This window comes from Mustela nivalis (assembly GCF_964662115.1).
Source record: "Mustela nivalis genome assembly, chromosome: 10".
Lineage (NCBI taxonomy): Eukaryota > Metazoa > Chordata > Mammalia > Carnivora > Mustelidae > Mustela > Mustela nivalis.
Genome location: NC_139029.1, coordinates 10,014,020 through 10,029,221, shown reverse-complemented (window position 1 = coordinate 10,029,221; position 15,202 = coordinate 10,014,020). Strand labels below are relative to the sequence as shown.

Below are 15,202 nucleotides of genomic sequence, written 5' to 3'. Positions count from 1 at the left end.
GTGCTGAGCACATAGCAGGTGCTTGGTTAATGGAAGCTAGAACTGTTAGTTATTATTTGCTGAGTGGAAGAGAAAAAACAGTGAGCTAGGGTCAGAAGGCCTGAGCTTTTTCTTGATTCTTCCATCAACTAGCCTTGTGACATTGAAATAGTCACCTAGCCTCTGAGGTTCCATGTTTTTTTCTGTACAATAAGAAAAATGGGCCGATCAGGGGTTGACAAAGTGCTGTCTACAGGCCAAATCTGGCTCACTGCCAATCTTTATAAATAAAGTTTTATTGGAACAGAGCCATGCCCATCATGCTCATTTACATATTGTATATGGCTGCTTTTACTCTATAGCAACTGAGTTGAGTAGGTGTGACAGAGACTGTATGGCCTACAAGCCTAACATATTGACCATCTGGCCCTTTGCTTTAGAAAAAGTCTGTGGACCCCTGGGTTAGATGACCTGTGGGGTTGATCATGATGGTGGTCCCAATACTTTACTCTCCACCACGTCTTTGGCCATGTACCTTGCAGTGCCCACCCATACGCTGATCTGACATTGAACTCAGCCACGAGCCCACTTGGGCCAGTGGGATGCTAACACACCAGAGAACTGAAAAGCATTTCATGACTGGGCTGCTTTTTCTCTTGTACTTCCGCATCACCATGGGGACACGTGCAGGCTAGCCTGCTGGAGGATGAGAGACAGGTGGGGCAGAGAGAAGCTGCTCCAGCTGAGTCCAGCCTAGACTGACCGAGGGCCAGCCAACACCCAGACACTTGGGCAAGCCTGTCCAGGACTGGTGCACCCACCTAGTGGCTGACCCCTGGTATGTGAGCAGTGAACAGTAACTGTGGAATGCCACTGCAGTTTTGTAGGTGCTTATTACAAAGCATTGTTATGGCAATACCATACCAGAGAGGTACAATCCCTAAGAATCCTTTGCCCCTAAAATGGGGACTTTATGTGACTTTTGGTAATTCTACTCCCTACTCTGCAGGTAGCTGTGTATTTAGTAAGCATAAGCCTCAAGATCTGATGGCATTTAAAGTTTTCTGATGATTTTGATACAAGACAACAAGTATCCTGTCTTTGCCCTGGCCCTCCTGGGAGACCTTAGCCACCCTGTCTGAATCTTTTTGTGTCAAGTGAGGATATCATGTCATGTCTTGGAGAATGTGGATGGACTCGTTAACAGAGAAAAAACAGAGTTAAAATGCACAGTGGTATATAAACACTAAGGAGGAGCTGAAATGAACTTTCAAAGTCAAAGTATTACCTGAAGTTCCTGGGTTTGGCTTGTAATTTTTTTATAATATACCAGAAGATATTCCAGATACAAAGACAATCCTTGAAAAGAGAAGCAAGAAGGTTAAATATCCATTCAATTCCCTTCCTTTGCTTTCCCAATAATGTCATAACAAAGCTTGCTCGCAGGTGGACGAGGGCACCATGGCCCTCCCATCAAGAAGACCTGAGCTGGGGCGCCTGGGTGGCTCAGTGGGTTAAGCCGCTGCCTTCGGCTCAGGTCATGATCTCAGGGTCCTAGGATCAAGTCCCGCGGCGGGCTCTCTGCTCGGCGGGGAGCCTCCTTCCTCCTCTCTCTCTCTGCCTGCCTCTCTGCCTACTTGTGATCTCTCTCTGTCAAATAAATAAATAAAATCTTTAAAAAAAATAAAAGGAAGAAGACCTGAGCTGCCATCCAATGTGCGTTTTTAAAGTGGCTGGTCAGCCTTGGATGAGCTCAAATCCAGTTTCTTTTTGAAGGTGGAAAATAAAACCCATCAGCAGAGCACCTATCAACTAAATGTCCACTGTGTGCCAAGCCATGAGCTAAGTCTGGTGGGGGAGCGGGGGGGTGGTGAAGCTATTCCTCGAGGTTCAGTCTGAGACATGGGGTCTAACTGTGTGAGGAGAATAGGTAGTGGCTCCACGTGGCACGGAAGTGACTGCTGATGCAGGGCAGGAGGGTGAGAGTTTCTGAGGGGAGGTCATTCGCCTGGAGCAATCATAGGGGGCTACTTGGCCGAGGAGCCAGTGGGCACTGCTGGGTAGGCAAAAATCAGAGTTGGGGGGGAGGGCATTTGGAACGCAAGAGGTGGAAGGCCAGGCTACATGGTGGTCCCCAAGGATACCCACGTCCTAATCTCTGGAGCCTATGAACGTTACCTGACGGGGCAGAGGAACTGTGCTGATGTGACCAAGTTAAGGAACTTGAGATGCAGGGAATTAGCCTGGTTTTTTGGGCAGACCCAGTATCATCCCCCGGGAGGATCTTACTCCAGACAGATAGAGGACAGGTGATGTAAGAGAAACAGAGCCTTGAAGACGCTGCACTCCTGGCTCTAAAAATGGAGGCAAGGGCCACAAGCCAAGGAACGCAAGGAATAAGGTTTTAGAGACTGGAAAGGCAAAGAAATGGATCCTTCCCTAGAGCCTTCAGAAGAACCCAGCCTTGCTGATCTCAGGCTGTCGGCCTCCAGGACTGTATGTGAATGAGGCGCCGTGTCTGTGCCACATGTGAGAGCAGCCGCAGGAGACTAACACGAGGGGAGGCAGGTGGGCAGCTGGGGAAAAGCTGTGCGTACCCCGTGGGGTGCTGTGCTTAACTGGGCCGCACACACGGTGCGAAGTAGGGCTCGGAAGGTGGAGCGGGAGTGGAAGGCTGGGCCCGTGTGTGGTGGGGCTAGAACAGTAGCCTAAGATATGTTAACCTGATATAACCATCTCCGAAGTGTACTGGCCTGTACTGAGTGCCAGGCTCTCGGCCAGGCTCTCGGCCAAGCGCTCAGCGCATCACCCCACTGTACCACCGGATCGCCCTGGTTGACAGGTGAGGCCGCGGGGCTCTGAGAACTGTGGCGGCCGAGTGCCACAGGCTGGCAAACAAGTCAGTGTGACGCCAGCATTGGAGTCACTGGGACTTTAGTTGCTGTTGGAGCAGAGAACTGCCCTGATAAAGAGTGTTTTTTTCGTTTAGCTTTTTAAAAGAATATTTTCAGAAAAATAGCTGGGATGAATTAGAGGTGGAGGAACTAGCTGGGTTTCCTAACCGCAGCTCTATTGCTAGGTTGGGCTAGGCAATTCTTTGTGGGGGGGGGGGCATCCTGGTGTGGCATCCAGGTGTGGCAACCAGAATGTCTCCAGACACTGCTAGGTGTCTCCCAGGGCTAAATCCCTTCCTGTGAGTTAAGAGGCTGAGAGCCCATGGATGTCCAGATCTTCAGGGGTGAAGCCCTAAAGAAGGCTGGGAGACATGGGGATAGAAAGGAGAGAGAGAAAGCTCTTTCTAGGGACTGGATGGTAGTCCCAGTGTCAGACAGAAGAGACAGGTTGGGTGGTGTGGGGGCTGGAGAGAAGGGAGGAGCTGCCAAGCTCATTTTCAGACATGTGGAATTTGAGGTACTGGAATGACTCTCAGGAGGGGTGGTCTGCAGAGAGCAGGAATAGCCCGGCTCACCCAGGGCCTTCCTGAGATTAGGAGGAAGCAACTGTCTTCTCCTGGTGGACGTGGCCCAGCCAGGCATTCCACCTGCTGCCTTACATGGCACCAAATCAGCACTACCATTCGTGGCAGCACGGACATGGAGATGTCCACTTGGCCACTGCTGCCACGGGAGGGGTTGTTGAAGTACCTGGATAGAGACTCTCTTCATAAGAAAGGAGGTAAGAGTGAGGGGAGGACCAAGGACTGCCCTAGAGGAGACACTCAGGCAGGGGCAGGAATAGGTGAAAGGGGCTGCTGAAAACAAATGGAGAAGGTCGGATGGGCAGGGTGTGTCAGTTCCAGGAGAGCCAAGGGTGTAAGAGTGTTTCCAGGAAGAGATCCAAGAGCGTTGGGTGTGCCAGCGAGAACACAGGCTCGGGAAAGATGGCGGGCCCGCCAGGGCAGGAGGGCTCCGTGTCAGTTACACGCAGGGACAAAGCAAGGAGGCAAAGACACAGTAGAACATTTGCAATGAAGACAGACGGTGTAACACGCTTCCTCAAGATCATAGGTGGGACAGGAGTGTTAGTAGTAGAAAAAGAGCTAGAGAAGCAGCAGGTTCCAGGGAAGGGCTGTCATCTTGAGAGGTGTGTTTGATGGCCAGAGGAGGAATAAAAGGAAGAGAAAGGATGTAGGTGCCAGAGAAGGAAGTCATAATTCCAGACCCTGTGCACAGGCTCCCCTGAGAGGGAGAGAAGGAGCGACATGGAGGGATGAGCTGTATCTGGAGAAGGCACTGAGAATATGGTGGGAATTTGGAGAGAAGGGAGAAAAGACGGTCGAGAGAGAGAAAACAAGAGAGCTGAATATGTTCATGCCTGGAGCCTTGATCCCTGGCAGAGTAACTTTCGGAGAATTCCCAGCAGGCAAGAGTAGGACAATAATATAATAATAGCTACTGAGTATTAAGCACCTGCTGTGTACCAGGCACCATGCCAGGAGTTTGACGTGTGATACTTTCTAATCCTTATAAACAACCCAGCAAGGAAATGTGTTTGCATTTATAGGTGAGGCAACAAAAACTCAGCAAGATGGGGCTATGGGGCTAGTTAAGTGGTAGGATCAGAATCCAGACCTCGGTCTGTCATTCTCTTTCAAGCGACTGGAGGTGTGTGAGTAAGGGTCGGGGTGGCTAATATGAAGGGTGCCCTGTGGAAAGGGGCTCTGTGGGGAGATCAAGATGGCAGGCATGGGGGGCGGTGGCCTGGGTGATGTTGGCATTAACTCTAGGAGCACACAGATATGGGGTGGCTAAAATGGGGTTCAACCCGTGACCCAGGAACCCTAGGGGAAGGAGCAAAGCATGAATAGGATCCAGAGAGAATTAAGGAGAGGAAGGACTCGAGGATGTCGAAGGGGAAGAGGGAGTGTGTGATCATGTGTCTGGGCGATGATGAGCTGTATCATAACGAGATTTTTCTCTTCCCAAGAAGACGAAGCAATTCTTCATTATATTTCTGGTGATAAAAGTTATGTGTCTCTTGAACAAATCCAAACGTTACAGACATCCACGACATGGAAAGTGTTCACTGCTCTAGCTTCCCTGGCAGGTCTGCCAGAAAGAGCTGATGAACCACCATGTGAAAGCAAAGGTCCCACGCGATCCCACCGCGCTGGGTAACACGCCCAACGCGTGCGTATCTTTTTCCTCGGCTTTTTCTTTCGGTTGGACACTGATACTTAGAAGTGGGAGCACACTATGCATATTGTATTACAACCTCCTTTTTTTCATTTAAAAATGCGTATTTTGGATATCTGAGAATGAGTGATTCTTCTGTGCATGCTGGGAAGCCTTTTATTTGTAACAAAGTCTTGCAGAAACAGACACAAACAACTGACCTTGCCAGAAAAAAAATGCAGGCCTTTCTTCCCTTTATCAAGAGAATTTGAGAAACCAGGCAGGAGGAGTGGGGGACTAATTTTCAAGGTCCCTCTTTAGGCATTCCACATCTGCCCAGCTGGACCACACAGCAAATCTCTCACCAGTCAGGTCTTCAGGGCCAACACCAACCTTCTGGTCCCCTGGGTCGCTAGCCAACAATACTTCAAATAGTTCCCCTTTACATGACTTGATCTGCAATGCCCTGGGCAATATACAGACCTAGCTGTTAGGTGTTCTTTACCTCTTAGGACAGGCTTTATGTCTTGGAAAAGGCGGGTGGTGTTGTAGTTAAGAGTAGGGGCCTGGAGGTCAGAAGGATCTGAACTGAATCCCAGCTCTACCACTTGGCTGTTGGGACACTCACCCCCTTGTCATGACTCTAGGAAGGAGACCTGGGAAGGGCTCTTTTGGGTGCAACCCAACTGAGTGCCCATGGCTACAAAAATCCCATTTGTTGCCAAGTGGAGATGGGGTTGCGGGTCGATTTACCTCGGTGTGAATAAATCAAGCTGTACCGCCCATGCGTGTACCTATCTGACTCCTGTTTAGGTCAGATTAGGTCAGTAAGTACTTCACGTTGGTGATCACGGCACCTCCCACTTATTGAGATTTAGTGTGGCCCAGGCTCCATGACCGGTGTGCACACGTCTCAGTGTTTAATCCTCACTACATCCCAATGGGCTCTTAGCCCCATTTTATGAACAGGAAAACAGGGCACACAGAAGTCAAGTAACCTGCTCACACAACTAGTCAGCACACAGTTGAGATTCAGACTTTGGCAGCTGTTCTCCAAAGCCCACGCTCAGAACCATTCCACTGGTCCTGGGCCTTCCGTGGGCGTGGCTCATGGTGGGCAATGGAGAGGGGAGCTCACCTCGGGGGGTGAGTGCTCTTAGCTCTTTCCCTGCCCAAGTTGATGACAGAACCTGTTTTCTAGGAATTGGGTGTATACCTGGTACTTCTCTGGATCTTCAGAGAGAGGGCGGGGTCACAGAAAAACACCGGTATTGGGATCACAGTGACCTGACTCCTGACCTTCCCAGGTACCAGCTGTGTGACCTTGAGCAAGTTTCTTAATGCCCCGTGACTCAGTTTCCTTACCTGAAAAATAAAGACAGTAATAGTACCTCGCTTGTTGGGATATGGGAGCATAAAAGTACACGACGCATATAAAACATCTAACACAGTGATAAGCACCCAGGAGGAGCTAGATAAACCATGGTCCCCACCCTTCTCTCAGGAACTGGGACACAGAAGGCCCTCAGGAGTGTTTGTGGAGGGCAGTGAATGACTGCGGACTCCCTGCTGGCCTCAGTAATGTGAAGTACCTTGAATCTCCTTTTCATGCTGGAATACTCACAAAAGCAGTTTTTGAACCAGTTTCTTCATTTCTTTTTTTTTTTTTAAAGATTTTATTTATTTTTTGACAGAGAGAGATCACAAGTAGGCAGGGAGGCAGGCAGAGGGGGGGGGGGAAGCAGGCTCCCTGCTGAGCAGAGAGCCTGATGCGGGGCTCGATCTCAGGACCCTGAGATCATGACGTGAGCCGATGGCAGAGGCTTCAACCCACTGAGCCACCCAGGCGCCCCAGTTTCTTCATTTCTAAAATGAGGGTAACAGTACCTGCTTCACAGAGTTGTTGTGAGGATGAACTGGGATAATGTATGGAAATGCCTGGAACAGCATCTAGACTGGGAGTGCTCAGTAGTAAAGGATGAGCACCATCATCAGTCAGCCCTGCCATTATCACCTTCACCACCATCCTCCTCCTCACCATTACCACCACCACCACTGGATCACTGCCATGATTGTCATACTCAACACCACTGTGCTCCTTATCACCGCCATCATCATCCTCATCACCACAATCCTCCCTACCATCATCATCCTCATCACCATCCTCCCCATCATCATCATCATCCTCCCCACCATTCTCCTCCTCACCATCACCATGCTAGCCACCCCCATCATCATCCTCATCACCACAATCCTCCCCACCATCATCATCCTCATCACCATCCTCCCCATCCTCATCACCCCCATAATCATCCTCACCACCACAATCCTCCCCACCATAATCATCATCACCACCATTGTCCCCACCATCATCGTCATCCTTACCACCACCATCATCATCCTCACCATCACCATCCTCATGGCCATCACCATCTTAGCCACCCCCATCATCATCCTGATCACCACCTCACCGTCCTCATCACCACAATCCTCCCCACCACCATTATCATCATCACCATCCTCCCCACCATCATCGGCATCCTCGCCATCACCATCCGAGCCACACCATCCTCCTCCTTGTCACTATCACCATCCTCACTGCCATCAGTCATATCACCATCATCATCCTCACTTATCCTCACACCCACTGTCCTCATCACCCTCACCATCTTCACCATTCTCAACACCACTACCATGGCTGCTGCCATCTGGGTGGAGATGGTTCTGTGCTAGGACTGAGGTGCAGCAGTAGCTAACACAGAGAATACAGGGAATTCTCTAGCTCACCCCTTTCTTTGAGCCCTTTGGGGCCTTGCCATAATACTGCTTCTACTGGAAGAGAAAAATAACATCAACTCCTCCTGCCAAATGAATGAAGGATGGTCCCTACTCACTGACCTTTCTGTTATTACCCTTCATGCTTCCTCTTTGACTTCTCAGAACCGAATAGTCGTAATCACAGAATATAGTCTGTGTCTCCCCCGCAGGTGTTCCAGAGAGCATTATTCCAAAAGATATTAGATGCAAGATGCAGGTGAAGACAGTCAAAAAGGAGAAATGTGTTTTGGGAACACTGCATTCTTTACCCCATTTTTCTAGATCCATAGTGCATATTAGTATAGAAGGGACTCTGCATTGAGATGGCAGGTCTGAGAAATGTTGCCTGAAGTGATTCTTTCTCAGTCTTTCTAGAATTGCTGGCCTGAAACTTAACTCTCTAATCCACGTTTCTTTATGATAACATAAATGACTACATTTATGGACATAAGCTCTAAGGACTAAAATGCTCTTGGACATGGGGATGGAATGTTACACACAAAGCTTATCCCAACTATTACTAAGACAGAGACGATGGTCTTTGTTTCAGTTCTAATCTTGGAGAACAGCTAGCACTGTGACCCACATTTTACCCAATTCCACGTTTGCTCAAGATTGCTAAGATTACAATAGTAACACTGGGATTGGAGAGCCACTGGGTGGTCAGGAGAAGGCCAGTTCTCCTGTTCTCTGTGTTATACATGAGGGGCAGATAGTTATAGAAGTTAATCTTCTTTTTGCTTTTGCCTTCTTTTTGAAAGAACTTTATACCACCTTCAGGACTATTTTGGGGGAATCATGGCTGGAGATGTTGAATAATAAGAGTTGAAAATCCCTCCTCTATTCTCATTTATTGCTGTAGGAATGTCAAATTCATGTAGCCACTATCAAGGGTGACTTGGCAAGGTGTAACAACAATCTCCAAAATGTCAGAGTTCCTCAAGATGTAGCCCTGGGCAATCTCCCTCATATACTTTCTTCCTAAGTGAGAGCATTCACACCTATGGCTTTAATCATCAACCTAGTCACCCATCCATCCACCCATCCATCTATTCATTCACCCATCTGTCCATCTGTTTGTCCATCCACCCACCCATCTATCCACCTACCCCTCCATCCCTCCCATCCACCCACCATCCATTTGCCTATCCATCCACCTACCCTTCTACCCACCCAACCATCTATCCACTAACCATCCATCCATCCCCCATCCATCCATCCGTCCATCCCTCTCTCCCTCCCCCCACCACCCCCTCACCCATCCCTCTCACAGTTATTTATTAAGCACCCACTAAGTGGCCCATGCTTTTCTGGCTTCTGGAGACACACCACACTAACTTCTACTTCCAGACTAGACATACAGGGTGATAGCCGCATCCTTGGCACCTTATCTTGAGGCACTTCCTTCAAACCTGGTCTTCACGCAGTGTTCTTTATGCTGGATTTTAGTGAAGGAAGCATTGTCTGTCCTTTTACACAAGCCAGAAACCTGGAGGCCTGCAGACCCCTTTCTCTGTCACTTCCCTTCTAACTATATCCAATTCCACAACCGAGGCCTGTTGATTTACCTCTTAAATGCCTGGGAAACCTCTCTCTTTCTCTATCCCGCCCTTGCCTTGGAGCTACCATCATCTCTTGTGACAGCCTCCTAACTGGTTCTCTGGTGCTCTGTGATGGCCATTTTCCAGAAACATTTTCCACTCACAGCCAAGAGGATTATCTCCAGAAGCAAGCCTGTTCCATCAGTTCCCTACTTAAAATCTTTTGTTGGCTTCTCACTGCTCTTAGGTTAAAGCAGACCGTCTTAGCAGGGCCCCGCAAGCCCACAAGGCACAGCCTCTGCTGCCCTTCCCTGCCAGTCCTGCCCCACCTCTGACCCCCATTTCTTTTAGTCCCTCGTGTTCTTCATGCTCCCCTCCCACTACCATGCAACTCTTTTTGCCCAGAATTTTCTCCCCACACTTCTTCTCCCCTCCCCTCTTTGGAAAATAAATTCTGTGCATCCTGCAGATGCCCTGCCCACCCTGACCAGGTCAGAGTCCTGCAGGTCTCCTTTGTAGCACTTGTCACATTCAAATTTTATGTCTGAGTGATTTTTCAATTTGCACCCACCCTCCCCTTCCCAGACCACAAAGTCTTTGAGGGCAGGAATGGTGCCTATTTTCCCTTCAATATTGTAATGTGGCAAATTTCAAACGTACAGATAAAGCTAGAGGAATTTCCCAGCTAACACGCATACACTCATGACCACGATTCCACCTGATCCAACCCACTACATCTCTGCCCCACACAGGGCTGTTCTCTAGTAGGCACACAATAAATCTTCGTTGAATGACACTGGTTCAATGTCCTTCCACCTCTAAAATGATAAATATAAAATGAATAGGTATATGTTCGATAGCATTCACTTCAGTATTATCTAGAAGTATGGAGAACTGGAAACAACCTAAATGCCCATGATAAAAAAAAATTAAAAGAAAAATGTATGGGGGAGGGCGCCTGGGTGGCTCAGTGGGTTAAAGCCTCTGCCTTCATCTTGGGTCATGATCCCAGGGTTCTGGGATCAAGCCCCGCATCGGACTCTCTGCTCAGTGGGGAGCCTGCTTCCCCCTCTCTCTGCCTGCCTCTCTGCCTACTTGTGATCTCTCTCTCTGTCAAATAAATAAATAAAATCTTAAAAAAAAATGTAAGGGTAATGCCTACTCTGTGCCAGATACTACTTTGAATACTTTACATATACCAATACATTTTAATCTTCACAACAATCTTAAGGGGTAGGTACTCCGTATTATCCTCATTTTACAGGTAAGGAAACTGAGGCATAGAGAGAATAAGAATCCTACAGCTATTTCCATGGGAAAATGCTGTGAACGTTACAACTGAACTCTATGAGTTGTGACAACATCAAATGCTGGCAAAAGACGTGGAGCAACAGGAACTCTTGTGCATTGCTGACGGGAATGCAGAATGGTACAGGCCCAATGGAGGACAATTTGGTGGTTTCTTTAAAAACTAAGCCTACTCTTGGGACGCCTGGGTGGCTCAGATGATTGGACGACTGCCTTCGGCTCAGGTCATGATCCTGGAGTCCTGGGATCAAGTCCCACATCAGGCTCCCAGCTCCACCGGGAGTCTGCTTCTCTCTCTGACCTTGTCCTCGCTCATGCTCTCTCACTGTCTCTCTCTCAAATAAATAAATAAATAAATAAATAAATAAATAAATAAATCTTTGGGGAAAAACAAACAAACAAAAAAAAACTAAGCCTACTCTTACTACGGGCTCTAGCAATCATACTCCCTGGTATTTACCCAAAGGCGTTGAAAGCTTACATCCACACAAAACCCTGCACATGGATGGTGATATTAGCTTTATTCATAACTGTCAAAACTTGGAAGCAACTAGGATGTCCTTCACTTAGGTGGACGGATAGATAAACCATGGTCCATCCGGACAATTATTTGGTGCTAAACAGAAGTGAGTTATCAAGTCGTGAAAAGATATGGAGGGAACTGAAGTGCATGTTATTAAGTGAAAAAAGCAACCAATCTAAAAGGTTGTATGATTCCAACTGCATGACGTTCTGGAAAAGGCAGAACCACGGAGGCAGTGAAAAGATCGGTGGTCGCCAGGAGCTCGGGGTTGGCGGAAGGATGAATAGGCAGAGAGCAGAGGATTTTTATGACAATGAAACCATCCTGCATGATTCTATAATGGTAGATACATGACACCTTTATTCAAACCTAGAGAACATGCAATGCCAAGAGTGAGCCCCGATGTGAAGTGTCGTCTCTGGGTGTAATGGAGTATCAGTGTAGGGTCACCACTCTGGTGGTGGGGGATGGTGATAATGGGGGACTGGGCATGTGGGGGGCAAGGGGTACAAAGGAAGTCTCTGTACAATACTTTCCATTTTGCTGTGAACCTAGAACTGCTCTAAAAAGTCTATTAAAAATTATATATATATGCATATATATATAAAATGCTAGTTGCTTCTGAGAGATAGGATTTAGCATAATTTTGCTTTAATTTTCCTTTTGCTTATGTCACATCTCATTTTTCTTCAGTAATCATGTCTCACTTTTTTTTTTCTTACCCCCAAGGAAAATCACTTCTCAAAGAAAGTCTACAGAAGGGACTACTTGGCCACATACCTAAGAAGCTTTCCTCAACAGATGTCCCATCACGATAAGATTTAACACGACATTTTAGAGTCATGCAACTACGTGAGGAAAAAAAAAGGTGACAGTAACCTGTGTCGGAACTGGATAACTGGATGCCGACGTCCCGGAGGAGACGCTCTGTTTCCTCCAGCCAGGACAGCGACAGACGCAGGATGTCCAGCACCACCTTCTGGAGCCCTGAAACAGGTGGGCTCACCTGAAGGTTCTGAAGCATGTCCACCTCTTTCTTCAGGTCCTTGCTACAGCAGGACATTTTCATGCATGCCTGGGAAGACACGAGATCATGAGGAGCCCAGATCCTGTCACTGCAGACGGCACCTGAAGAATGACGCTGTCACTTTTGCCGTGAAGCAGACCGTGCGCCAGGCTGGGCGCACTGGGACAGCTCCGCTTTTGGGGCAGCTTTCGCTCTTTTTTTTTTTTCCACTCTAATTTGGACTTTGGATGGCCAAAGAGACCCCACTTTTAGGTATCTGTGGCAAATTGCCAAGGACCTCTGGCAGCAACGGGAGCCAAGTCTGGCGACTTCCGTTCGTCAAAATTCCTGTTGAGATCAATGTCTCAGCTGGTCAGAAAGCAGGGTTTCCTGTCTCAAAAGGGTGCTGACAAGCCAGCGTTTGCGCAGGCTCCCCAAATAGTAGCTGCTTATTTCCAGAGAAAGCAGAAGCAGCTGCCTGTTCTGGAAGGCTCCATTTCGGTGTGGGAGCCGTGGGGGTTTAGGCAGACTCCTGGGCCCGTCTCTTCCAGAATCAAAAGCAAAAGAGGCACACACACACACACACACAGACCCCAAAACAATAGCCTTTCCACTGCTGGGTCAAAAAAAATATATATATATTAAATAATTTAAATAAAACGCAGGAATGTTCTTTGATTTCTCTGGAAATAACAGACTTACTTATTCATTTATGCGTGGGTCTGGGGCCTCCCCAAGTCTGTCCCAGAAGCGTGTCAGGCCTCTTTCCTTGGCCATACTAAATTCATCTGGGAGGCATTTTTTTGAGGCTCTTTGTTTTCTGCTCCCAAACAGATTTCTCCAACAAGAGAAAAGGACAAAAGAGAGCAGAGCTTTTCTGCCTGACCTGTTCCACGAACCCTGGGCAATTTCCCAAACCAGCAGCACAAGAATGAGATGAAGGGGACATTTGTAAAAAGCCGAGAGAGGCCACCTGACAGCTGTCTAAAGATGCCTTCAGCTTCTCCATGTTCTCTATGATTGCCTCCTGTTTGGAATTGCTGAGCTGAGTCTCCTTCTGCAGCGTCCACTTTTTTTGCTGAAAGTTGATGTTGTCCTCAGTGACCTGGGTAATCTTCTCTATTAGCTGGTGAGAAAAAGAAAAGAGAGATTTACAGGACAGGGTGGCTCTGGGAGGGGAGCTGGGAGCATTACTTCAAGCTCCCGGGGCCACAGGTAAGCAGGGAGGCCCTGACATGTCTTGGTGATGGCTCTGGAGGAGGATATTGGCTCTGTCTCCAGGACATGTCTCCCGCCTTTAAGAGCCAAAGATCTATAATGTTGTCATGGGTTTGTTCATGAGTTTGTTCTAGATTCTTCTGCATGGTAGCAGTGATTTATAACATGGAGCCTGATGCTGTGGGCTCGTGAATAGCAGGTCAGTGTCTGCAGCCAATGAAAGCGGCCCATGTTGGGTCTTCTCACATATGCATGGACACGAGTGTTGGAAAGAAAATCAAAGAATGACAAGGCAATCATTATGGCCAGAAGTCCACCCCCATGACCATCACTTCCCTTCAGAAGGAAGAAGTGAGAATGCCTCGTCTAGGGAGAGACAGCATCCCCCTTTGAAGGTGCTAACGAAGGGTAAATGTGTGTGTCTGGAGACCAGAAATAGGCCTGAGTGGTTTAATTTGATTTTCACAGAAACATTTCAAGGGAGTTTAACTGGCTTTTACTTTAAAAGCCAGGAAATCCCATAAAATCAAAACAAATCTTTATGGTGTAGCAACAGTGTGAAAAATATATACCACCAACAAAACACAGTAGCATATGCTTCCAGTGTCTGGAGTCCCAGGTCCCCGAAGGGGGAAGTAACAACGCGAGACAAACCTGTTGATCAGTGATGGGCTTGTCCAGGAACGGCTTCACTCGTCCGTAGGTGGCCTTGATGACTTGACTTCTGAAATGCTCCAGCTACAGCACAAAGGGAAGGCGACACAGTGAGCGGGGCTGGTGGGAGTCCGCAAGCCTGGGTGCGGTGTTTCTAGCGCCGGGGGTCCAGGAGGGAGGATGGTCCTTGCACCGCTAACTATCATTATGGGTCACAAAAATCTTCACTTCTCACTGGAAGGGGCAGTGCTGACAGAAGAGAACAGAGCAGCAGATTTTAATTACTTTTTAGGTCTGCCTGCCGAGCCCAGAGGACCCACGTGGGCAGCGTACACACGCCTCGTGCCCTTGGAAGAACCACTTGGTGCCAATTATCCAGTGGGAAGTCTGGGGCCGGGAGCGTTCTTCCCTAATTGTTAAGTTGGCTCCAGACTGTGAAATAAATATTGAAGCCGTCAGCCGAAGTAAATGGTGTCATCAGCTCGGGTGCCTGGCGAGAGGACAACATGCTCCCTTCTGCCATTCTGGGCCTCCAACCGTCCATGTCCTGAACACCGTGTCTATTGTCTTCGTCTCCCCAGAGCCTGGTACGGTGCCTGGCAGAGTGGGCGCTCAATACATATTCATCAGATGCTCGTATGCAGAGACATCTGTCCGAAAACCGGGTCCTCTACTTCGGTTCCACCGGCTTCTATCCAGTGCCTCCTGGGCGCTGGTGTTTTCAGATTACGGCTGATGAAACAGCACAGTTAAATCAGGGCACAGAGAAGTTCAAGTTCAAGGTGTCTGGTTCCCAGAGAAGTGAGAGGCAAAGAAGCCCCCTTTCTCTGAGAATTTACTAACACAGCCTGGGTTTTTGGCTCACTGGCAAAATACGGTCATTGACTCTAAAACAGAAAATTACTAAAAGAAATTACCCTGAAAATTATAAAAAAATGAACACACAAAACAAAAATAATAACAACAACAACAAGTAAAAATGAGCCCTGAAGGGAACATAAATGCCACTGAACCAATTTAAAAGTCAGAAGGTCCTAATATG

At 48.1% G+C, this 15,202-nt stretch overlaps 1 protein-coding gene across 14 annotated transcripts in view; it reads right to left on the bottom strand.

Annotated features, from left to right (window-relative positions):
• FHAD1 (forkhead associated phosphopeptide binding domain 1) overlaps nt 1-15,202 on the bottom strand; it is a 129,200-nt gene that overhangs the window by 43,677 nt on the left and 70,321 nt on the right. For all 14 annotated transcript variants that reach the window (XR_014299377.1, XM_082685439.1, XM_082685435.1 and 11 more), the window contains 4 exons: nt 14,161-14,244; nt 13,262-13,414; nt 12,162-12,357; nt 1,268-1,338 (listed from right to left, as the gene is read on the bottom strand). Coding sequence is in view for 13 of the 14 variants with exons in the window: in XM_082685439.1 (XP_082541565.1) it covers nt 1,268-1,338; nt 12,162-12,357; nt 13,262-13,414; nt 14,161-14,244 (504 nt within the window). In the remaining variant the exon portion in view is untranslated. The remainder of the gene's footprint in view (nt 1-1,267; nt 1,339-12,161; nt 12,358-13,261; nt 13,415-14,160; nt 14,245-15,202) is intronic.